Source organism: Schistocerca americana, chromosome 1 (assembly GCF_021461395.2).
Source record: "Schistocerca americana isolate TAMUIC-IGC-003095 chromosome 1, iqSchAmer2.1, whole genome shotgun sequence".
NCBI lineage: Eukaryota > Metazoa > Arthropoda > Insecta > Orthoptera > Acrididae > Schistocerca > Schistocerca americana.
Genome location: NC_060119.1, coordinates 298943720 through 298971046, shown reverse-complemented (window position 1 = coordinate 298971046; position 27327 = coordinate 298943720). Strand labels below are relative to the sequence as shown.

Below are 27327 nucleotides of genomic sequence, written 5' to 3'. Positions count from 1 at the left end.
GTCATATTTGCGTTAGTTGCCCTCATATAATTTCAATATAGGATATTAATTGCTTTACAAAAGATAAAATCTCTGAGCTCTCATGATACTGTTCAGCTACCATTATCATTATACCTGTATTAACAAGCAAGCAGGAGATATTAAAAAAAAAAAAATCATGAAATTCTAAAAGTTACAGTAGAAATATGACTTACAAGCTCCATATACATTGAAATTAACGCAAAATATTAAACCAGTGACGGTAAATACAACATATTCCATATCTAAGCAGAAAGATACAATTCACAACTGACTTAGTCCCTCTGTTAACTATAATCTATCATAGATCCCTCAACTAAAAAACTGTGCGCAGTAGTTGGAAGAAAGCACAGGTCACATTTGTCTGCAAGAAGGGGAGCAGAAGTGATCCACAAACCTACCTTCCAGTATCCTTGACATCAATTTATTGTAGAATCTTAGAACATATTCTGAGCTCAGACGTCATGAGGTATCTTGAGCAGAACAACCTTGTCCTTGCCAGTCACCATGGATTTTGAAAACATAGATCATGTGAAACCCAACTCGCATTTTTCTCACATGAAATTCTGAAAGCCACAGATCAAGGCAGTCAGGTAGATACAGTATTTCTCAATTTCTGAAAAGCATTTGACTCAGCACCACACCAACATTTTTTATCAAAAGTATGATAATATTGGGGTATCCATACGAAATATGTGACTGGAATGAGGATTTCGTGGTAGGGAGGACACAGCATGTTATCTCGGATGGAGAGACATCGACAGATGTAGAAGTAATTTTGGGTGTACCACAGGGAAGATACTGGGTCCCTTCCTGTTCATGTTGTTTGTTAATGATCTTGTGGACAATATTAATAGTAACCTCAGATGCAGTTATCTAAAATGAAAAACACAACTCGCATTTTTCTCACATTACATTCTTAAAGACATAGATTAAGGCAGTCAGGTAGCTATTGTGAATTGTGATTTATTAGTCTCATAACATACACTTACAAATCACATGATTATGGTACAGGAGACACGTCAAAAATCACAAACTAGAATCTAATATTAATTTTTAAAACTATATTTAGTCTATGTAGCAGTATCTGTATTTTCTTATTTTCCAGCATAGGTAAATATCTTTCTTGATAATGGACATCCCCCCCCCCCCCCCCCCCCACACAATATAATGCTAATTTGCAGTTGGATTCTGCTCAAACTATCGGTTCATCTTCCAGGAACTCTTCTAATGAGTAATAACATTTGTGTATAGGAATTTCATGTAACTTCTTTTTTAGTATCCCTAGTTTCATGGGACTGATGACCATAGATGTTACGTCCCGTAGTTCTCAGAGCCATTTGAACCTAGTTTCATGTTTAGAATGTTTTTGCATTTCCCTAAGTTTGTTGTAGACTTTCATGCCCATATATTGTGGGGTCTGAGCATATAATTTCAATCTGTGGACAGGAAGCATAAAATTATCTTTATTCCTTGTACTGTATGGATAATCAAATTGGTTTTTAATGAACAATTCCGGTTTGTTGTGTAAAAATATCATCAGCTCGTATATGGATAGGGAGGGGACAGTCAAAATTTTTAGTTTCTGTAATAATGGACGACATGATTCTCTTTGTTGTGCAGTGCACATATTTCTGATAATTTTCATCTGGAGCTTCAGTACACGAGATGTATTATTGGAGCTCCCCCAGAAAATAATGCCATATCTTATCACTGATTCAAAGTAACTTAGTTAAGCTACTTTGCGAGTGGACGTGTTAGTAGCACTTGATAATATATGCATGGCATATGCAAAGCTACCCAGTTTGCTGCACAGGTACTCAATATGTGTGTTCCAGTTTAAATTCTTATTGAGGTGTAGACCTAGAAATTTGACAGAATGCAATTCTGTTAATTCTTCACTTTTATGATTTATACTTATTTCCTGGTCTTTTGACTGTTTGGTTCTGAATTGAATCAAGTTTGTTTTTGATATGTTAAGCTTCAGACCATTTAACTGGAACCATGTCTCTAGCCTGTCTAATGTACCAGTGACTCTATCAGGAATCGTTTCTGTTTTTTCGCTTTCTATCAAGACAGACGTGTCATCAGCAAACAGAATGGATGGTGAATTTATGTTTAATGGTAAGTCGTTGACATACAATAGGAAAGAGAATTGGACTGAGGATTAAACCTTGTGGGACACCCTGTGCTATTGTTTTCCAGTCTGAGTGGTAGTTTACACCATTTGAAGAGATGATTGTTCTTTGTTCTCTATTAGATAAGTAAGAAGTAAGCCATTGAAATACTGCACCCTTAAGCCCATATTTTTCTAGTTTGTGGATTAGCAAGGAATGATTTACAGAATTGAAAGCCTTTGTCAGGTTGCAGAAAATTCCAGCTACTTTACTGTTTTTCTGTAGAGCTGTGCTAATTTTTTCTATGAAATTATTTATGGCATCTGTTGTATTTTTCCCTTGCTGGAAGCCAAACTGATTGCACAAAATAATCCCCTGTGATACAATAAAGTTTTGGATTTGGATACCAGCTACTTTCTCGAAAATTTTTGATAGCATTGGAAGGAGGGAGATAGGATGATAATTCCCCATATCTTCTCTTGACTCTTTCTTAAAAAGTGGTTTTATTTCCGTGTATTTTAATGATTCTGGAAAACAAACTTCTTCAAATGATTTGTTGATTAATTCAGCTAGTGGAGGACTTACTATTTTGTACACTGGTTTAATTACTTTCGCAGGTATCCCATTCCAACCCACCGAATTTTTATTTTTTAGTGATAATGTAATGTCTTCTGTTTCTTTCATTGTAATTCTCAATTTCTGAAAAGCATTTGACGCAACACCACACCAATGTTTGTTATCAAAAGTATAAAGTATGATAATATTGGGGTATCCATACGAAATATGTGACTGGAATGAGGCTTTTGTGGTAGGGAGGACACAGCATGTTATCTCGGATGGAGAGACATCGACAGATGTAGAAGTAATTTTGGGTGTACCATAGGGAAGATATTGGGTCCCCTGCTGTTCATGTTTTTTGTTAATGATCTTGTGGACAATATTAATAATAACCTCAGACTTTCTGCAGATGATGCAATTATCTAAAATTAAAAACAATCTGAATGAATCTGTATAAATATTCAGTCAGACCTTGATAAGATTTCAAAGCAGTGCAGTGATTGGCAGTTTGCCTTAAATGTTCAAAAATATAAAACTAGTATCCCATGAAAACAATACTAGTGAGTCACAATTGGAATTGGTAAACTCGTACACTTGGGTGCAGCACTTAGTTGGTACATGAAGTGTAATGATCACAGAGGCTCAGTCATGGATTAAAGCAGGCAGCAGAATTTGGTTTATTGGTAAATTACTGTGGGAGTGCAGTCGGCTTACAAAGGAGATTGCCCATAAATCAGTTCTGTGACCCATCCTAGAATAATGGTCAACTGTGTGGGTCCTGTATCAAATAGGACTGGCTGGGGATACTGAATGTATACCGAGAAGGGCAGCATGAATGGTCACAGGTTCGTTTGACCTGCGGGAGAGTGTCACTGAGATGTCAAAAGAACTGCACTGGCAAACTCTTGAAGATAGATGGAAACCGTCCCAAGAAAGTCTACTAACAAAGTCTCAAGAACCAGCTTTAAATAATGACCGCAGGAATATACTTCAGACCCCTACATATCACTCCCATAAGGGTCTTGAGGATAAGGTTAAATTAATTACAGCATGCACAGAAGCATTCAAACAGTTTTTCCCATGCTCCATATGTGAATGGAATGAGAAAAAGCCCTAATAACCAGTGCATTTAAATCTACATCTACATCTACATCCATTCTCTGCAAACCACCACAAAGTGCTTGGCAGAGGGGATGCCCCATTGTAGTAGTTATTAAGAGTTTTTCCCATTTCATTCACATGTGGAGCATGTGTCCTCAACTCCGCTGGCCTGAGTCAAACACCCACCTCCACTCTTGTCCCATGACCCTAACTTTACTTCTTGTATATCCTCCTCATGATAGGAGGTTTGAGGGAATTCGGCCATTAACTTATGTAATAAAATGAAACACCTACAGCCACCCTTACGATGTTATTTATTATGTGGCTATCAGTTTCGGTGCTCCAGTACACCATCTTCAGGACTAACTAATGCTGAGGGTATTAACTCCATTTGTATACACAATTTGCGATTGGCCAACATCTATCAACTGGTTTTCACAGTCTACAATACCTGTAACAATGAAGTCACGTCTCCAATCATCAACTGGCAGCTGACTGGAGAAACATTCAAAATAGAATGTCCAAAGATATCCTGCATCCCCACCCTCTCCACAATCTCCCTCTTTCTCTGTTGTATCCCCCTTCCCCTACTGTGTACAAAGGTGAATTATCCTTCCATGCAACTCTACTTAAGACTCAAAAACATTTTATACCGTTCTACATTGTAGAAAGCCTTTCCCCGTTCTATAAATGCAGTGTATGTTTCCTTATTTTTCCTAGATCTGCCCACTATTATTAATCATTATCATCATAATATCATCGTTAGCACAACAGGCCTTTGTGAGCCTTGGCCTTCTGTAGAAGATTATTCCATTCTTCCCTGCTTAGTGTCAAACTCCTCCAGTTCTGAATTCCAATTTTCCTTATGTCCTATCTGATACCTTCCTCCCACCTTAGCTTTGATCGTACAGCTCTCCTGATTACTTCAGGCACTGCACTGAATACCTTCTTAATCATTCTGTTGTTAACTCTCAGTATGTGCCCTGGCCATTTCAGCCTTTTAATCTTGATGTACACACATCAAAAAAAGTTTTGCGTCTCACCGGTTCCCAGAATCCTGAAGATAGATGTTGACTGTGGATTTTGTATCATAGACACAGTCCCTTTGTTCAGAGATGTCACTAGACCCACCCAAACATGTAAACAACCATGCATGAGCAGTGCCTATTAGGCGAAAGGGGTCTGACAGCTGATCAGTTCCAGTCATTCCACCAGGAAGGAGGTACACGGTTTGTGTTGTCTGTAGTTCCACCATGCCTTGACGGTCAATACCGCGGTTTGATTGTGTCCACATTGTTACTTTGTGCCAGGAAAGGCTCTCAACAAGGGAAGTGTCCAGGCACCTTGGAGTGGACCAAAGCGATGTTGTTCGGACATGGTGGAGATACAGAGAGAGACAGGAACTGTCAATGACATGCCTCGCTCAGGCTACCCAAGGGCTACTACTGCAGTGGTTGACAACTACCTATGGATTTTGGCTCAGAGGAACCCTGACGGCAACCCCACCGTGTTGAATAAAGCTTTTTGTGCAGCCACAGGATGTTGTGTTACGACTCAAACTGTGCACAATAGGCTGCATGATGTGCAGCTTCACTCCTGATATCCATGGTGGGATCCATCTTTGCAACCATGACACCATGCAGCACAGTACAGATGGGTCCGACAACATGCCAAATGGAACGCTCAGGATTGGCATCACATTCTCTTCACCGATGACTGTCGCATATGTCTTCAACCTGACGGTTGTCGGAGACCTGTTTGGAGGCAACCCAGTCGGGCTGAACGCCTCAGACACACTGTCCAGCGATTGCAGTAAGGTGGGGGTTCCCCGCTATTTTGGGGTGGCATTATGTGGGGCTCACGTATGCCACTGGTGATCATGGAAGGTGCCGTAATGGCTGTACGATACGTGGATGCCATCCTCCGACCAATAGTGCAACCATATTGGCAGCATATTGTTGAGGCATTCGTCTTAGTGGGTGACAATTTGCGTCCCTATCGTGCACATCTTGTGAATGACTTCCTTCAGGATAACGACATCACTCGACTAGAATGGCCAGCATGGTCTCCAGACATGAACCCTGTCAAACACACCAGGATAGACTGAAAACGGCTATTTATGGACGACACGATCCACCAACCATTCTGAGGGATCTATGCCGAATCTCAGTCTGGACCAACAGTGCCTTGATGAGCTTGTGGATAGTATGCGTCGACGAATATAGGCATGCATCAATGCAAGAGGACTTGCTACTGGGTATTAGAAGTACCAGTGTGTACAGCAGTCTGTACCACCACCTCTGAAGGTCTTGCTGTATGGTTGCACAACATGCAATGTGTGGTTTTCATGAGGAATAAAAAGGGCGGAAATGATGTTTATGTTGATCTCTATTCCAATTTTCTGTACAGGTCCCAGAACTCTCTGAACCGAAGTGATGCAAAACTTTTTTTGATGTGTGATGTGTGTAGATGACAAGTGTGGTTCATTACATGAATTATATAATTTATAGTTGGATCTCCTCCTCCAGGTATCAAGTTCTTCTACTGACCCAATAATTTGCCTCGAGATCTTTCTTTCAAATATTCCCAGTTGCTTCTCATAAAATGTTTTTAATGTCCATTTTTCAGCACTTTTTGTTAGCATATGGAAGAAATCTGGAGACACCAGAAGTTTCAGATTGATTATGTAATAGTTAGACAGAGATCTAGGAACCAGATTTTAAATTGGAAAACATTTTCAGGGGCAGATGTGGACTCTGGCCACATTTTTTTGGTAATGAACTGTAGATTAAAACTGAAGAAATTGGAGAAATGTGGGAAAATAAGAAGGTGGGACCGTGGATCACTTGAAAGAACCAGAGGTTGGTGAGAGCTTCCCAGGAAGCACCAGGCAATGGTTGACTAGAACAGGGGAAAGGAATGCAGTAGATGATGATGATCGTGTAGCTTGAAGAGATGAAATAGTAAAGGCAGTAGAGGATCAAATAGGTAAAAAGAATAGGCCTAGCAGCAGTTCTTTAGTAACACAAGATATATTGAATTTAATTGATGAAAATAGAAAATTTAAAAATGCAACAAATGATCAAATGAAGCAGGTGAAAGGGAATACAAACACAAAGAAAATGAGATTGCAGGAAGTGGAAAGTTGCTAAGCTGGAATGGATAGAGAACAATTTAAGAATTTAGAAGCATATTTTGCTAGGGAAAGGATAGATACTGCCTACAGGAAAATTAAGGAGGCCTTTGGGGAAAAGAGAAGCTGCTGTATGAACGTCAAGAGCTCAGATGGTAAACCAGTCCTAAGCAAAGAAGGGAAAGGTGGAAGGAGTATAAGGGAAATGAACTTGAAAGCAATATTACAGAAAGGGAAGTGGACATACATGAAGATGAGATGGGAGATATGATCCTGTGAGAAGAATTCGAAAAAGCTGTGAAAGATTTAAGTCTAAACAAGGCCCTGGGAGTAGAAGACATTGTGTCAGAACTACTGATAGCCTTGGGAGATCTAGCCATGACAAAACTCTCCCATCTGATGTACAAGATGTATGAGACAGGTGAAATACCCTCAGGCTTAAAGAAGAATGTGGTAATTTCAATGGTAATTTCAATTCCAAAGAAAGCAGTTGCTGAATGTTGTGAAAATTACCATGGCAGTTGTGAAAATTACTGAACTGTTAGTTTAATAAGTCATAGTTACACTATTCTAACACAGTTCTTTACGGAAGAATGGAAAAACTGGCAGGAGCAGACCTTGGGGATGATCAGTTTGAATTCTGGAGAAATGTAGAAACACTTGAGGCAATACTGACCCTATGACTTATCTTAGAAGATAGGTTACGGAAAGGCAAACCGATGTTTATATAAGGTGACCATCCGCACCCCCCCCCCCCCCCACCCCCCCCACCCCCCACCCCACCCGGGGACAGTCCCGATTTTTGTGTGTCCGTGCCGAATTTTTTCAAAGGTAATTCGGGACACCTGTTAGTCCCGAAATTAACAATCATGACCCAGTTTGTCCCGAATTAGACATTCATTTCACCTGTATTGGTATATTTTATTATTGGTTTTAGTTATGGTGGGAAATTGTTTGACAAGAGGGCACGACAAATTGTTGAAACCGTTATCAAACTGTATCTACTGTGCAAACACATGTTGGCCGCAGCTCGAACAGCTAATGGGCAGTCAGAGACCACGACAGCTGGGAAAAAGTCGCACTCGAACGCATTCGCGCAGTCGAAACGGTTCTAACCATAACTCGAACAGAAGAAGGAAGAAATATGCATATTTTCTGATAGCCATGGAAGATGCAGAGAAGGTTTTATGGCAAACATGCAGACGAAATACAAAGTAACTTGAACAGACGGACAGTAATATATGCTCTCGTTGACTTTGGCGTCAGCAACGCAGTGTATGCTGGTCTCTAGAATACTACCATTTGTCATCTGTCATTTTGGATTATGCTCAAACAAGATGGTTAGCACTGTTGCCTGCTGTTGAGCGAGTCATCAAAATGTTTAAGCCACTAAAATCATACTTCCAATCTGAAAAAAATTGTCCGTTGTTACTTCAAAACTTCTTTCAAAACCCTTTTGTCTGAAGTGTGGCTATACTTTGTTCACAGTCAGGCTTCATTGTTTCATGAAGCAGTTAAAAAAGTTGAAGGACAGACAGTCACTATATTTGAAGTGGCTGATTGTATTAGTAAGTTGAAAACTACATTGCAGTCCAAAATTGAAGACCAGTTCCTTCCCTCAAGAGTTGAAACAATTCTTGAAACAGAGGTAGGTCTGCTTCCAGCAGAGGTAAAGAGTTTTCATGGTGCTGTATTATTTTTCTATGAAACTGCTGTATCCTGCTTAAAAAAGTGGACGGAAAAAAGTTTCCAGAACTTGGATTGCTACAATTGGGTTACCTTGAATCAAATACCTGTATGGGATGACATTGAAAGAACTTCTTCTCTAGTTAGCGAAACGGTGCCGTATGTTCAGTTTGCAGAAAATGTAATGTATGATGAGTATGTCAGTATCAAACAGTTTGTAACCACTGAGAAAATCATTGAATGGACTGCTAACAACACTGTTCCAGGTCAAAGATGGGTTGAGATGATTTCTCATTTCAGCCAGAATCATGTGCCATTCTCAAATGTACTCAAGCTAGTGGAGTTTCTTTTCTGCCTTCCTGGCACTAATGCTGCTACTGAAATGGTATTTTCCACATGAACAATATATGGACAAGTGACAAAACACAGTTGGCTGTAGAAACCATGAAAACAATGTTAGTAAGTAGGATAAATTATGATGAAACTTGTGTTGAATTTTTTCGTATGTTGTTGAAAAATACAGACTTGATAAAGAAAATTCACAGCACTGATAAATACAGTTTCCCTGATCACACTCATTCATCTTAGAAGGTTGTTAATAAAATGTAAATGTGCTTTTATTTGTAACAAATTTAATTGATATTTTGTATTCATCATCATCATCATCATCATTTAAGACTGATTATGCCTTTCAGCGTTCAGTCTGGAGCATAGTCCCCCTTATTTGCTCTGATTGTTGCCAGCATCATATTTAAAGTACCAGGGAAGCAGGTTGCTAGCCTTACTTGCCCCGGGTCCCATTGGGTTTTACCCCTAACGGTTGAGGGACTAACCGGTGGATTTGGTAGTCTTTGCCGTCTGAGCACAAAGGTGACCACGACTCAGCATATGTCCGAGATGCCCAGCCTTATTCCAAAGTAACTGGTATCCTGACTTTCAGGACCACTTACTTGGCCACTCATACATTGCCCATGGTTCATGAACTAGGACATGACAACAGGAACCCACACCATGAAATTTTTAGTGTGTCCTGGATTTGGGCCTAGGAAATATGTTAATGTCCCGAATTTGAGTCTAGAAAATATGCTCACCTTAGTTTATAGTATTTGTAGACTTGAAGAAAGCTTTTGACAATGCTTACTGGAATTTTCTCTTTGAAATTCTGAAGCTAACAGGAGTAAAATCAAGGAGCAAAAGACTATCGGCAGCTTGTACACAAAACCAGGGGGCAGTTACAAGAGTTGAGGGGCGTGAAAGGGAAGCCGTGGGTGAGAAGGGAGTGAGACAGGGTTGCAGCCTATCCCTGATGTTATTCAGTCTGTACATTGAAAAAGCAGTAAGGGAAACGAAAGAAAAATTTGAAGTAGGAATTAAAGTTTAGGGACGAGAAATAAAAACAGTGAGGTGGTTTGCTGATGACTTTGCAATTCTGTCAGAGACAGCAAAGGACTTGGAAGAGCAGGTGAATAGAATGCACATTGTTTTGAAAGGAGGATATAAGATGAAGTTCTACAAAAGCAAAACAAGTGTAATGGAATGTGGTCAAATTAAATCAGGATATGAGATACTTAAAGAACTAGGTAAGTTTTGCTATTTGGGCAGCAAAGTTACTGACTATGGGTGAAGTAGAGATGACACAAAATGTAAACTGGTAGTGGCAAGGAAAACATTTCTAAAGAAGAGAAATCTGTTAACATCGAATATCATTAAAGTGTTAGGAAGTCTTTTCTGAAAGTATTTGTCTGGGTTGTAGCCATGTATGGAAGTGAAACAAGGAGTATAAGCAGTTTAGACAAAAAGAGAATAGAAACTTTTGAAATGTGGTGCTCAGAAGAATGCTGAAGATTAGACGGGTTGATCACATAACTGATGAGGAAGTGCTGAATAGAATCGGGGAGACAAGAAATTTTTTTTCACAACTTTACTGGAAGAAGGCTTCAGTTGATAGGACACATTCTGACACATCAAGGGATCACTAATTTAGCCTTGGAGGGAAGTTTGGAGGGTGAAAATCATAGAGAGAGACAAAGAGATGAATACAGTTAACAGATTCAGAAGGAAATAGATTGCAGTAGTTATTCGGAGATGAAGAGGTTCTCATAGGATAGAGTAGCATGGAGAGGTGCATCAAACCGGTATTTGGACTGAAGATCACAACCTGTAGGCACCAGTCTTACTAAATCTTTATACATCATAACTTTAGTTTTTCTAGCAACTTAGATTTCAAATGTTTTCTAAGGCCATGGTAGCACTTGTTGGGGGACAGTATTCATTTCTGGATTTCAGAGCTGACATTATCCTTACAGTTTACTTCTAATCAAGGGTAAGTGAAATACACACATCAGACTCAAATGAACCAGTTGTGTGAATGGGGGTTCATTCAGCATATACATAGTTTCCCTTCATTTATTTGTAGGTTCATCTTTCTAGCAGCTCTTTCGAGACGTGTAAAGGCTTCTTTCACTGCTCTTGGTGTTCTTGCGATTGTAACAATATCATCTGCATATGCCAACACCTGTATTGATGTCTGCAGCTCTTATCACTTTTTCCTAGGCTGTATTAAACCGAAGACAGGGTAATGCACCTCCCTGTCTTACTCCTTTTTTGTGATCACAGCTCTTGATAACATATTCTGTATTTTAATTTGACTAGGGTGTTTTCCATAGTAGCTTTCAATAAGACAACAATTTATTAGGAACATCTGACTCTTCCATTGCTATATGGAATTCCCTTCTGTCACTATTGTCATAGGCTGATCCAAATCTTAATTGCAGGCATGTTGAAATGTTTGACAAATTCATTTCCAGCATTTTTAAAGAGTTCTTTGTGTTTTGGACTCATTCTTGGAGCCTTACTATTGTTCACCTTCTTGATAGCTGCTTCCTCTTCCTCAGCAGTTGGTACTTGTTCCTCTGGTTCTGAGTTCCTTGTATTTACAGAGGTTAAGATTCCTTGGTTCTCAGCTGTACTATCATTCAAAACCCCATCAAAATATTGAACCCTCTGTATTTCAACATAAATTTGCCCTTGGCTGGAAATCCTTTCAGTTATTATTTAACTTCTGATAAAAAGCTCTAATTTCATTCCTCCTTTTCAGCTGTTCCATTTCTTCCAGCTCCTTCCTTTCATGCTCTCTCCTTTTCATTTTGTGCAGCCTCTTTTCTTCCCTTCTTGCTGTTCTGTAATCTTCTACAGATCTTCTGATGCATTCTCTTGCTGGCTTCATTTTTAATTGCTGTTACTAGTGCACAATCTTCATCAAACCAACCTTTTTGTGTGGCCCATTCTACTCTTCCTAGACCTTTGTCACAGCTTTTGTAAGGGTGTCTTTTAGGTTATTGCAGAGTTTGTTGATACTCTTATTCTCGGGGAAGTGTGCCAAGTCTTCCTTGAGGTGGTCAGAGAATCTTTGAGTAGACTTGGGCTCATTGAGCTTATCAATAAAGAGTTTTTGTGCATGAGATCCAAATACCTTCCTTACATTAGATATGCGACTTGTGATTGTTACTATTATAAGGTAACTGTCATAATCAACGTTAGCACCCCTACGACTTCCAGCATCGATTAGATTGGACAGATGTATTGCACCAAATCTGCATTGGACATGGTAGGGATATATGGCATTTCTGTGATTTGTTAGAACATTTCCACCAGCAGAAAATGCACCCACAGAGCCACATACTACCCCTTTGTGCCCCCATTATTAATCACAGTATTAAAATTTTTTCTCAAATATGCTTACTTGTCCCAAAAACAACTAAACTGGCCCTCTTTTTATCTGCTTTAAATTGTTTCTTCCTTTCTTTGATAATGTACTCTTGTTGAATACTTTTGATAAAGTGATACTGTACTGATCATGAAATAATTTTACTACATTCTTGGTAAAGTAATAATTAAACTGTTTTCAAAATCTAGTAGTACTTTGCCACTTTCATGAATTTCATCCACAAACTTACCTGATTTTTCCTTGGCTCGATTTTTCCTTGGTTCTTTGGCCTGACTTCTTGTAAAGCCTTTTCAGATTTAAAAGTACGTGTTCAGTCACTCCTATCATCATCTTACATCATGCCCTCATTTTCAGTCAGTCTAATTTCTTTTGGCCATCTATTAACTCACTTCTCATTTTATTTTCTGCCTCCATTGGCCAGTTCTCTTTTCTATCTCTTATCTCTTTGTTCTGCACTCCTGCAAATAAATGTACAGTTCCAATTTTTGCATCTACATACATCTTTCCGCGAATCATTCTTTGTTAGCTTTTCTGTGTGTCCAGATATGTCGCTTTCAACCTTTTTATACTTTTATCTTGTTTGTTTGTTTGAGTTTCTCATCAGTTATCTGTGACTGTTTCTTTTTTATCCTTTTCAGTCTTAGTACTTTCTCTAAATATAGTGTGATTAGACACAAAAATCTATTCACCAAGCGGCGCAGGAGAACACACATATAAAAGATATTACAGTTTGCCTGTGGCTCTTTCCTCTGGCAGAAGGGCTAAAGAGAAGGAAGATGGGTGAAGGAAAAGGACTGGCGAGGCTTAGGAAAAGCAGTAGAATTTGGAAAAGTCATCCAGAACCCTGGGTCAGTGGTGACTTTGAGTTTTTATTTTTTTCAACTTGGCTGAATTCAGATGTTTCATCTATTTTCTCTTATAATTTCTAGCATTTCAACAGGCCTGCCATTAGTACTAGCTTGCGATCACTCTCAGTGTTAGCATTTCAACAACTCTTGCATTCCTTAACTTTTAAAACTTTTATCATCACCAAGGAGTTCTTCCAACAAGCCTAGTACGATGTTTTCAAATGATTTGCCTTCATATTTTTCTGTCTTGATATATTTTCTCCCTGTCCACAGCAACCTGTGTTTCTCCTTTACTTTCAAGAATTTCTTGATCTGGGCCAGCCACCTCCTTCATGGATGTCTAACTGAAATGGCATCATCATCTGCAAATACAAAAGCATTGTAGATCATCTTTTTTCCTATCCTTCACACCCTTCATTGTTACGTGTATCCATCCTCTCTTTGTTGTAAACCAGTCTGACCTTCCATCTCCTATTTCTATGTTGTTTTCTGTAGTTGCCCTCCTTCGATCTGCTGTCATCGACTTCTCTGATGTAAGACATTGATGTTGTTATCTACTGTACATGCCCAAATTTTTGTTGTATCTATACGTCAGATGGAGCAGCCACAAACATCTTCACTGTAATGGCGACTATATTTTGGGTTTTTATAGTAATAATTACTGTTGACTTTTTGCACAGTCCATCACTGTTCATACGTTGCTGCGTTACCAAAGACAAGATAGTTTATAATGTCTTTGGAGGTTAGTTGTTATTTCAACTTCCTATTTCCAACTTTACCATTTGCCCGCACTGTTTCTGATTTTGTATTATTTCTCTCCAATTAGAAATGAAATGTTAAATAGCTTTTAAGTCACAATTTACACTTCATATAATTTCATAATCAAACCTTCTGTCATCCAGAGATACAGTTTGCCACTTGCCTATGATTATCATTACCTAATACACACGCTATTGTGAAAATCACTTTAACTTTTTTACTAACAACATTTAATAATTATTAAATGATCATGAATGATTGAGTTTTGTATATAGAGAAAAGAAGGGTTGATCCTGCAATTACTCTCAGCAATTACGGCAGCTAAAATGTCCATGATTTTTATAGTGCATCATTCAAATATATTATTGCAAGGAGTATGGTCCATTACTATACTTCGATACAGTCATTCCAACATGTACGCTTTTACTTTCACAAAGCTGTGTCCAGTTCCATTCTTATATTCAATTTAATGTCCCTTTGTATAGTCCACTCTTCCTATTATTGGTTATTTGGCAAGTAATAGAGTTTAATACTGAGCGCTGCTTTCTCTCATGCACACAATTCCTCAGATATTCTTAGTTTCTGACCTTGCTGCAAAGTCTGTCCTGTATAAATTAACTAAAGTCACATTTCTTGCAGTTTAACAGAAATTCCCTGATCCCTTCTGTAGCATACCACACGGCAATGCCAGCTATATCGCCCGCTGCAGCTACGTAGACTTATCCAGAGTGCAGAAAAACAAGATTAGAACTAAAAATAGCCACACATGGTTTATATAGTAGAATTTAGAAACAAAAGTAGCCGCATTGAACCCTCTTTGATTTTCCTGAAGTGCTACTTTGCTGTGGATGTTATTCTGATGAGAGATTATATATTGATAATTTTAATTAAAATTTTTTCAATGCTATTAATTATTTCTGGTATTATCAACACATCTCCCCTATATGAGAATAATCCTGATAATATTGTTCTCAATTAAAAGAGGGGTTATGTCTCACAGTCATCATACAGAATCCAGATTTTTGTAATTTAAGAGTTGGGGCAATACGTTCTCCCTTGCAGTCCCGTATTTCATAGTTCACTGCACTGTCATCTACCCTCTGCAAATAAGAGTACCATTATGTCTTATCCTTTGACATTATTTGTCTGAATAAAGAAAATATCAGTAGTTCCTCTGTTAGTCTTAAATTCATGCTATCTTCTTCAAATTGAAGTTGTAGGATAACATTCAACCTCTTTATTCTTCTGTGATTGGAATGCATTTTCCTACTTTCTTTCTTAAATGTCTGTGTTATAATTCCCTTATTCCAGTCATTATTTTCTCTATACTGCTTCCAGGATTCAGAGCAACTGTTGTATTCTATTAAGTCTTATATCTGCAGGTAGCACTTCCTCTCTTTTCATTTGTTTCAGAACATTTTCTGTTTCCATCCAGGTAGTTGGTGGTTGCTCTTCCACAAGTAGATCTGTAGGGATATGAAACCGATCGCATAGTTTCAGTTATAGGTAAAGCATATAGCAAACTATGGTTCACTGGTAGGTTATTGTGAAAACACAGTTAGTCTACAAAGAAAATTACGTACAAAACAGTTGTGTGACCCATCCCAGAATATTGCTCAAGTATATGGGCATGATCAGCTTAAGTCCCAAGTGACACTAGCCACCATTTGGGGTGTCAGACTGAGGGAGACACCCAAGTGTAAGATTTGTATACACTGCAGATTGCAGTTAGTAGTGAAAACTGACGCGGTTAAAATGTATGAGGGTAAAGGGGCAAAGGATGGGAGCCAAATGATGAGTTGTTTGTCTACATCTAAATCTCTATGTGGGCTCTAACCTCTCTGGTTTCATCTTCATGGGCTTTTTGCAAGATATATGTAGGAGGAATGAATATATTTGTTGTTTATTCTAGGAACGAATGCTCTTGGAACTTTTAATAATAGACCACACTGTGATGCAGAACACCTGTCTTATGGTGTCTGCCACTGGAGTTTGTTTATTATTTTGTGATGCTTTTGTGCATACTAGACGAACCTGTAACAAAACTGTGTAATCTTCTTCGGATCGTCTGTACTTCCTCTACCGCCCTCCCTTACTGATAAGCAACATTTAAATATTGGTTGAATGGGTCTTTTGTAAGCTACTGCCTTTATTAATGGAGTGCTGAGGATGCTTCCAGTGAATCTCAGTCGGGCACCTACCTTAATCTTAATTAGTTTTTAGTGGTTGCTCCATTTCAGATTGCCCTATACGCATACTCCTGGATATTTTATGGAAGTAATTGCTTCCATCACTTTTCCTTTATCCTGGCTTGTGACAGGTAAAACATGACCTCCAGAGGGGGAGGTAATATATAGTAATAGTAAGTAGTAGTAGTGGTAGTGGTAGTAGTAGCAGGAAAAAATTATGGTAGTTTAAAATCAAAGATGAGAACATTTGACATCAAAATTGAAAGACTATAATGGAAAAAAGATATAATTAATTACTGAAGAAAATGTGCTGCTGGAGAATCATAAAAAAATTGGAACAGCAAAACATGCTTACAGTGGAAGAAGATAACTATTTCTCAAGAAATTTATTAGTATAGAAAAGAAACACGTGTGTGTCAAATATGTTCATCTCCGTGGGATCCTGTATGTCCATGAAAGCTGGACACTGTTTATGACAGAAAGTGCTGAGAAGTGATGATGATTTGGCTTAATGAAGGGTTTTGAAGGGGGGAACAGTGAGCAAAGAAATTTCATAGTAACTGTTCAAAGCAGGAAAAAAAGAATTTGGTATTTATTCAGACACAGTAAGTTTTTAACAAATATGTAGAAAGGAGAAATGATGGGAAGGAAAAGCAAGTAGGAGCCAAGATAGAACATAAATGATTATGTATTGGAGGTAACAAAATGTAAAAAATTATCAAGAAATACAGAAGACAAGGCCTCTGATCCATGTACCTTGCCATTGATGAGACAGTTTGCATGTCTCAGCAATACAGATAGCTGTACCATAGGTGCAACCCCAGCAGAGGTGTATCTGTGGAGATGCCAGACAAACATGTGATTCTTGAACAGGGGCAAAACCTATTCAGTAGTTACAGGGGCAACAATCTAGGTGATTGACTGAAGCAAAATGGCCATGCTTTGCTGGTAATCTGAACAGTTGAAAGTAAGAGGAAACTACAGTCATAATTTTTCCGAAGGACTTGTAGTTCTACTGTTTGGTTAAATAATGATGGGATTCTCTTGGGTAAAATATTCTGGAGGTAAAATAGTCCCCATTTGGATAATTGGGTGGGGACTACAGAGGAGGATGTCATCATCAGGAGAAACAAAATGGGTGTTTTACAGATCAGAGCATGGAATGTTAGATCCCTTAATTTGGTAGGTATCTTGGGAAATTTTAAAAGGAAAGTGGGATGGTTGAAGTGAGATATAATTGGAATTAGCCAGTTTCTTTGGCAGGAGGAACAAGACTTGTAGTAAGGTGAATATGAGGCTGTAAATACAAAGTCAAATTGGGGTAATGCAGTAGTGTGTTTAATAATGAATAAGGAGTTAGGAATGTGAGTAAGCTACTATGAACAATATTGTGAATGCAGTATTGTAGCCAAGTAGATACTGAGCCCATGTCCACCACAGTAGTACAGCTTTATATTCCAACTACCCTGTAGATGATGAAGAGATTGAAGAAATGTATGATGAAATAAAAGAAATTATTCAGATAGTTAAGGGAGATGAAAATTTAATTGTGATTGGGGACTAGAATTTGATAGCAGGAAAAGGAAGAGAAGGGAAAGTAGTAGGTGAATATGGACTGGGGGAAAGGAAAGAAAGAAGAAGCTATCTGGTAGAACTTTGCACAGAGCATAATTTAATCATTGCAATCACTTTGTTTAAGAATATATATGGTCTCTGACCACACTTTATTGGTTATGAACTGTAGATTAAAACAGAAGGAATTGAGAAACGGTAGGAAATGAAGGAGGTGGGACCTGCATAAGTTGAAAGAATGAGAGATTATTGAGAGATTAAGAGGGAGCATTAGGCAATGGTTGACTAGAACAGGGGAAGGGCATACAGTAAAAGACAAATGGGTAGCCTTGAGAGATGAAATAGTGAAGGCAGCAGAGTATCAGATAATCAAAAAGTCAAGGCCTAGTAGAAATCTGTCAATATCATACGAGTTATTGTATTTAATAGATTAAAGGAGAAAATAGAAAAATGCAGCAATTGATGCAAGTGGAAGAGAATACAAATGTCTAAAAATGAGATTGACAGGAAGTGCAAAATTGCTAAGCAGGGATGGGTAGAGGACAAATGTTAGGATTTAGAGCATATTTCCCCTAGTGAAAGATAGTTATCAGCTACAGGAAAATTAAAGAGACATTTGCGAAAGAGAAGCAACTGTAGGAATATCAAGAGCTCAGACGGATACTAAGCAAAGAAGGGAAAGCAGAAAGATGGAAGGAGTATACAGAATGTCCCATTTTAATCTATACCGACCAATATTCCTGGAGCAGCACAATTCTGCAGAAAAAAAGTCTCTAGTAAAGGTTGTAAGTTTTGAAGGGGGTCATGGATTGGTTACCTTGAAATGACCTTGAACCCTGTTTTCAAGGTCAAACCAAAGTCAAGTTCATTTTAGCAAATTTTAACCCCTATTTTTTAATTCTGTATTTGTATTCTACGGGAAAAAATTTGCATTGTTTGTAGGGAACATTTTTTTCGAAACCCAATGGTTTGTCTCCAGGGGGCACTTCATTGTAACTTCACCAGGTTACCAGTATCTTGAGAACAAAGTGAGATCAGGAAAAATTTTTGATGAAAATCTTGTTTCTTAATTCAGTCCACTGCTGAAATTTTTGTGAACTTGAAATGGCCTTTGAATTCTTCAGTAGGGATTAACCTGAAAGCAAATATTGTCGTCATTAGTGGAACCCAAAGTGCACCACATGGAGGTTGCCCAGCGGACTTCGCACAACATTTGCCCTGGAAAGGACTGATTAACATGGTTCTCACTGGAAATTTAGGATATCAGATGATCAACTGCCCATTTTTCCTAATGCACATTTGCACTCTCTGTTGGAAACTGGTCTCGACATCATTCAGTGTCTGATGGGTGATTGCCAGGAATGCCACCACAATTCTTTCTCTCACATCTTCTGGTGTCGTCGGGGGAGTAGAGTACACCTTCTCTTCACAGCTCCCCATAAGAAGTCCAATGTGGTAAGTCTGGCGATCTTGGTGGGAATTCACAAATCGCACTACCAATACCAATCCGTCGATTCAGGTAACTTGCATTAAGGTACCTTCTGACAGGCAAGTCCTGATGTGCAGGGGCACTGTCACGTTGAAACCACAGATGTCCTCGTGTGTCTAGGGGGATATTTTATAGTAAAGGAAGCTCCAGATTCTGGAGAATATGAAGATAGTGCAAGTCATTCAGCATCTCGCCATAAAAAACAGGACCAATTTTGTAATCTCCAACTATGCCCATCCAGACATTGATTGACTACTGTATCTGTGTTTGGCTATCTCTTTGCATGCAAGGGTTTGCTTCTGCCCAATAGTGTGCTTTACATAGATTGACTCCTACCATGTTGTCAAAATTCACCTCGTCTGTAAAGAGAGTGCATGCGAAGATAAAGATATCACAATGTATTAGCTTATCGACAAAACGCTGGACATCTCTCAGGATCCCCAGGCTGATTTGCTTGGGTGATATGTAAATGATACGGGTAGGACTTAAAAGTTCTTAAAACACCAGATACTGTTGATCGAGGCACACCATGCATTCGCTGAATCTCATCAGTCGAAAGGTGTGGATCTTCAGTGATGATAGCACGAACTCCCAGCACAGTCACCTCTCTCAGGCCCGTCTTACGTCTCTGCCTTTTCGAGGTCCCTCTTTCAGCTTGTCTTACCAGAGACCTAATTGTAACCTTTGTGGTGTGATGGGCATCGTGATAGCTTTTTGCATACAATCTTTGTGCAGCTGCATAATTATCGTGACACTCGTTAACAGTTTTTATCATTCTCACTATTTCTAACAGTGTGTAATCAGCCATTTTGGACAGATTAGAGTCGAAAAATAAATTGTACTAATCACTTTTACTATTATTGGTTTTCTTAGGTTTTTCCTTAAGCGAAACATCCAGCATGCTGTTGAAGGACAACTGACTTATTACAGTGTATGCCACCCATTTGTTTGCACATGCTTGCTGTTTTTTATGCCACAATGTGAAGCCAAAACATACAGTATTCAAGTGCACTCTTTCAGAAAATTACTGAGGTGTGTAACAGATGTGTGTCTTTCTAGAGAGCACTTTTACATATCTCGATATTGACATAAATAATAAAGTAATGAAATTCTCCATAGTAATTCATCCTTTTCAAGGCAGAAACGAAAGACGGATCTGAGAAAGTCAAATACGAGACAAAGTGACTCAGATAAATTTTTATCTTATGGGTGACAAACATTTGTGTTGAGAATAATTTTGCTTGTATAGATTTGGAAAAATTTTGTTTTGCTGGAATTCATTAGAGCCTCACGAGACGAAATTGTTCTGAGTCCCATGAGGTGAAATTTATCAGAAATCAAGGAGGTGGAATTTTTCTAAATCCCTTAACACATATTTTTCCTGAGCCCATAAGAATAATTTTTGAGAGTCGCACCAGTCAAGAATCATACTAAGTGAGCACAGCCGAGAAATTTTCAGTCTCCAAAGGTAAAATTTCTCTGAACCACCAGTCATGATTTCAAATTCCTCAACAATGACACTTATTAGTTAGCCTCAAAGCTCCACCCTTCTCTTCTCTGGTTATGCCAGCACAAGCTGCTGGTTCAGCACCCTCAAAGTGGTATACATAAGGTTCCGCTAATGCCGGTAGTATTTGCTTTCAGGTTAATCCCTACTGAAGAATTTCAAGACCATTTCAAGTTCACAAAAATTTCACCAGTGGATAGCGTTCAGAAATCATACAAGATTTTCATTGAAAATTTTTCCCAGTCTCTCTTTGTTCTCGAGATACTGGTAACCTGGCAAAGTTACAATGAAGTGTCCCCTGGTGACAAACCATTGGGTTTAAAAAGAAAAAAATGTTCCCTACAAACAATGCATATTTTTTCCCATAGAATATGAATATGGAATAAAAAATATGGGTTACCATTTGCAAAAATGACCTTGATCTTGGTTTGACCTTGAAAACAGGGTTCAAGGTCATTTTGAGGTAACCACTCCATGACCCCCTTCAAACCTTAGGACTTTTACTAGAGACTTTTTTCACAGAATTGTGCTGCTCCAGAGGTGTTGGCCAGTATAGATTAAAATGAGATACACTGTATAGAGGCTCTACACAAGGGAGTTGCACTTGAATGAAAAGGATGAAGGTGTAGATGAAGATGAGATGGGAGATATGATACAATAAGAAGAATTTGACAGAGCACTGAAAGACCTAAGTCAAAACAAGGCCCCTGGAGTAGATAATATTCTGCCAGAACTGCTGCTTGCCGTGGGAGAGACAGCCATGACAAAACTATTCCATCTGGTGTGCAGGATGTGTGAGGTAGGTTAAATACCCTCAGACTTCAAGAAGAATCTAATAGTCCCAATTCCAAAGGAAGCAGGTGCTGAGAAGTGTGAATATTTCCAAACTGTCAGTTTAATGATTCATGGTTGCAAAATACTAACACAAACTGTTTATGGAATAATGAAACAACTGGTAGAAGCCAATGTCAGTGAAGATCAGTTTGGATTCTGCAGAAATGTCAGAACACGCGAGGCAATGCTAACCCTATGACTCCTCTTAGAACATAGATTAAGGAAAGGCAAACATATGTTTATAGTATTTATAGACTTATAGAAAACTTTTGACAATGTTGACTGGAATACGCTCTTTGAGAGTCTGTAGGTAGCAGGGATAAACTAGAGAGAGGAAAAGTCTATTCACAACTTGTACAGAAACTAGACAGCATTTACAAGAGTCAAGGGGCATGAAAGGGAAGTAGTAATTGAAATGAGGCAGGGTTTTGTTGTATCTCTGATATTATTCAATATGTACATTGAGTACGCGGTAAAGGAAACCAAAGAAGAATTTGGAGTAGGTATTAAAGTTCAGGTAGAAAAAATATAAAAAAAACTTAAAGGTTTGGCAGTGACATTGTAATTCTGTTGGAGACGGCAAAGGACTTAGAAGAGTGGTTGAATGGAATGGACAGTGGCTTGGAAGGAGGATATGAGATGAACATCAACAAAAACGTGACAAGGGTAATGGAATGTTGTCGAAGTAAATCAGGCACTGCTGAGGGAATTAGACTAGGAAACGAAACACTCAAAGTAGTAGATGAGGTTCATAAAATAACTGATGATGGCTGAAGTAGAGAGGATATAAAATGCAGACTGCCAATGGCAAGGAAAGTATTTCTGATGAAGAGAAATTTATTAACACTGAATACAGATGTAAGTATTACGAAGTCTTTTCTGAAGGTACTTGTCTGGAGCGTAGCCATGTATGGGAGCAAAACATGGACGATAAACAGATTAGACAAGAAGAGAATAGAAGCTTTTGAAATGTGATGCTACAGAAAAATGCTGAAGATTATGTAAGTAAATCACATAACTAATGAGGGTGTACTGAAAAGAATTAACGAGGCAAGAAATTTGTGGCACATCGTGACTAAAAGAGTGGGTTGTTGATAGGGTACATTTTGGGACATTAGTATTGGAGGGAAGTGTGGGGGGTAAAAATTGTAGAGGGAGACCAAGAGATTAATGAAGTAATCTGATCCAGAAAGATGTAGCTAGCTGTAGTTATTTAGAGATGAAGAGGCTTGCACAGAATAGAGTAGCTGGGAGAGCTGCATCAAACCAGTCTTTTGACTGAAGACTACAACAATAACAACAGAAGGCAGCACACAGTAAAGGAGAATGGATGTGACAATAAAGGTATAGCCTTCAGAAGTTGATTGATGATTGGTTGATACTTAGCAACAGAAACTTCCACAGAATGAAACAACATAAAATACACCATATCAGATGACATTGCTGAATTGAAAGAACCATGAACGAAAGCATAAGATAAAATGCAACTAAAGAAATGATGAAACATTTTAGGAAATAGATTAAATAATAAATGTCGTGTGACTAGGGCCTCCCATCGGGTAGACCGTTCGCCTGGCGCAAGTCTTTTGATTTGACATTGCGCGTCAATGAGGATGAAATGATGATGATTAGGACAACACAACACCCAGTCCCTGAGCGGAGAAAATCTCCGGCTCAGCCAGGAATCGAACCTGGGCCCTTAGGATTGACATTCTGTCGTGCTGACCTCTCAGCTACCGGGGGCGGACAATAGATTAAATGTGGAGGGAGCATTCAAACAGACAAAATGAATTTGATCAACAGTAAGTGATGTAAACTGATGTACAGATGGCCTTCACTGACTGTGAACAGTATCCTTTTATAGAATGTGTCCTGTTAACAAATTCCTAAAAGCAAAAACTTTAATCTTTCACTCCTTCTTCTTATTTGATAATCTTTTTCTCTCATTTATATTTGGATTGTGCTTCCATCTTTCCTTTTCCATATTAGGACCCCTGTGCCTCTTTTTCATTCATTTTTTCTTACCCGCATTTTTTTCTTGTTCCATACAATTTACTCTAACCGGATTCTTCCCTATTTCTCATTCTCCTTTAATTGGCCTGTTTTTCTTCCGATAAATTACAAAATTAGAGTCTCTACCATTACATTTCATTGCTACTGTCTTCTCATGCAATATAACCCACCCTACAGTAAGTTGCACTACAACCCACCTTAGAAGATGTAGTAGAGGGTGCACAGCGCACACCGCTATCGTAGCAACCTCCTCCCCTCCACTTCCCTTCAAGTCCCTATTTCACCTCTCCATTTCCATTTATTTGAGCATGGTGCCCAAGAAACCTTTGTGCTCTTATTTTTGTTGTAATTATTTCAAGGGATATATGTGGGAGGAAATAATACATTGACTCTTCTTGCAGCAGACATTCTTAAAATTTCAACTATAGCCCTTTCAATGTTATGTAGTCCATCTCTTGTAGCTTATGCTATGGACAGATAAGCATATCCTGAAACTTTTCCCTTGTGTAAACAAACCTGCTGTGTCCCAGATTTCTGAAAGATCTTTCCTTTCGTTTCTATACATGTGTTTTTTCTAATCTTTTGTGGTCACTTCTCTTCTAAGTGATTAAAACCGTTTGATTGAGTGTCCCAGTGCAGTAACAACAGCAGTGACAGCAGTTTTTTTCTCCTAATATAATGAGGGGAGCTTTGAGACTTACAATTTTAACAATTTCTTTTTACTGCCACTTTTACTCCGATTGCTTGTTGAATATGCATTTTATTGCTCATATGCATATGTTAATACTCTTTTTATTTCAAGTAAATGAAATCAAATTCCATTCTTCTCTTTCAGGCTAAGAACTTCTTTCTGAAAGGGATGGAGTATGAACAGGACGGCAAATTATATGATGCTATTAGGTTTTACCGAAGAGCTGTTCAGTTAGTGCCAGATATTGAATTTCGTCTGTATTCGTCGAAGATGCAGAACCAGAAAGAAGAGGATGAGGAAGATGATACAAGTATAATAAGTTTATTTTTTGCTACTTTTTTATTTCGGTTTTCTTTCTTTGTTACTAAAAGGACAAATCCTTGATATTGTACTTATACAGTGTGAAAAATCATGGCAAAATGAGGGACTAACCAAATCAGATGACACATTGACACAACTAATACCCTCCTTTATACTAGGAGGGTAAATCAATTATTGTCCGCAATTTAGTTATATTTTGGTAGTACTGTCATTTTTTGTTGGTGACTCATGCTTTGTTTATCTGTTGTTATAGCTTCGCAATTCTGAAGCTGCTGGCTTGGTTTTGTTTTCGCTGCCATGCTCCGTTGTCTATTTGCACCAAAGAAGAGCAGTGTTCAGTGATCCATTTTCTGTGGTTGGAAGGCATATCAGGGGCCAAAATTCATCGAAGACTTTCAGTACAGTATGAGAACAGTGTTTTGCCACAACGGAGTGTCTACGAATGGATTGAAAGATTACGAAACGGTCGCACAAGTGTTATGCACGATGAAGTAGCCGGACGAGTGTTTACTGTCACAAATGAAGAAACCATTGACCATTCACATGAAATGATTCTGTTAGGCAGATGATTAACTATTGACGAAGTGCACATTGTCTGCAAATTAGTCACGGTTCTGCCTGCGAAAACACCCACAGCAGACTTGTGTTTCATAAATTTTGTGCAAGGTGGGTCCCAAAACAGCTCACACAGTTGCATCAACAAACTCGCTTGGACATCTGCAAAAAACATTTGGATTGCTATGGTAACGAAGGGGACAACTTCTTAGACAGGATCATTACTGGTGACAAAACATGGATCCATCATTACGAGCCAGAGAGTAAATGGCAGAGTATGGACTGGAAACATCCAAATTCGCCGTGCAAGAAAAAGTTCAAGACCCAACTGTCCGCAGGAAAATTGATGCTTATGGTTTTTTGGGATGCACGAGGTCCAGCACTGGAACTTTATGGGGAAAGTGGCACAACAATAAACAGTATACAGTACAGTGAGATGCTTGCTGCCAGGCTAAAGCCTGCAATTCGAAGCAAATGCCGAGGATTGCTGTCAGAAGGTGGTGTGTTGTTGCATGATAATGCCCGTTCGCATACTGCTATCCGCATTGCTGGATCATCCTCCATATAGTCTCGATCTTGCCCCCTTCTGACAATCACTTGTTTGGGCATTAAGGGGCCGTTGATTTTCCTCGGACAAAGCAGTGAAAGAAGTGGTGCATTTGTGGCTCACAGTTCAACCAAGAACCTTATTTTATGAGAACCTTCTTTTATGAGGGCATCAGGAAGCTTGTACAATGATGGACCAAGTGCGTTGAAACGCGAGGAGAATATGTCGAAAAATAACGTTCTTGTAAGTTTCCTATTTGATTACAATAAAATTTTATAACTACTTTGCGGGTAATAATTGACTTACCCTCATAGATTCTGATGCCTCATTTTATCCACACTGGTTGGTTGTAACTGGTGTGATTGTGCTTTATTTATCTTAGTAAAATGTAGTTATACAAAATGTACTTAAAACCTGTGTGATTGTGTTAAGCATGGGCATATGTAGAAATTTTTCCAAGAGGGGCAAAATTCTGAAATTGCAGTTTTTTATGTAACTTATGAAATAAGTTTGAAAATCTGTCTTGCCTCAAATAACTAAATCTGTTGAGAACTACGCAAAACTTTGTGTACCTCAAATGACTGATAGTTATCCAGTTATTATTTTATTCATGGCTGTAATATTCAGTGACTGTAGTATATAAATTTCACTCGTCAGTTCTTAGATATTTTTATTTCACTTCACCAGTTTCGAGAAATTAATTTGACATCTTCAGAAGCTTGCAAAATTCAGGATACAATAAATCTTTAGGCCTTTGCATTTACAGGAGTTGTAAGAAATATATTACAAAAACTTACTTGGTATTGATTTATCGGATATCTGTGTGTTCTTCATAGAAGGATAATGCCATGATATGTCCAAAAATGTACATATTTTATTAATTATTGTAAATACAGATTGACAATTTATGGTAACTGAATCGCATGTCTGTGTCAAGCTGTTGTGCTAGCAGCATGGAATATATATAAAAGGATATAAAATTATAACTAAGGTATATAAAGAAGTTATATGACAATATTATGAAAATGGTAGTTGCTACTCACCTGTCCTTGTACCCTTAAGTGAGGACTGTCCTGCCCACTATCCTTCCCACCCCTCCAACAGTGGTATTCTGCTGCCCACTGAACCTACACAATACCTTTGTCCATCCCTGCTCATCCCCTGCTCCCAACCCCTTGCCTCATGGCTCATATACCTGTAATAGACCTACATGCATGACCTGTCCCACACATCCTCCCACCACCACCTAGTCCACTCCGGTCACAAGTGTCACTTATCCCAGCAAAGGTGGGCTGGGCTAGTCACAGTATTTTCCATTGTGAAAGGCAGTGTTAATCTATAGTTTAGTAGCACTATAGACAATTAATGCAGGAAATTCAAGAGTATTCTGTTATGAATAAAAAATGTGTACCCGGAATCCATAAGGAGCAGTCCCCCCCCCCCCCCCCCCCCCCCAGTCCCAATCCCCTCATCCCCCGCCCCCACCATGCCCCTACCACCCTTACAGATACCTATATTTCCACTCAGTTCGGCATTTCTTACCGATGATGGTTGTTAAATAGTGGAATAAATAATTATACTACAAGCGTCTTGGTGACTAAATTTCTTAGATATCTGTCTACTCACTATTTCCTTCTTGATACATTCCAACAGTAAAAAAGT

General features: G+C 38.6%; 1 protein-coding gene across 1 annotated transcript in view; it reads left to right on the top strand.

Annotated features, from left to right (window-relative positions):
- LOC124595288 (F-box only protein 9) overlaps nt 1-27327 on the top strand; it is an 85752-nt gene that overhangs the window by 27819 nt on the left and 30606 nt on the right. Inside the window, exon 4 of the mRNA XM_047133975.1 lies at nt 24387-24552. Coding sequence (XP_046989931.1) covers nt 24387-24552 — 166 coding nt within the window. The remainder of the gene's footprint in view (nt 1-24386; nt 24553-27327) is intronic.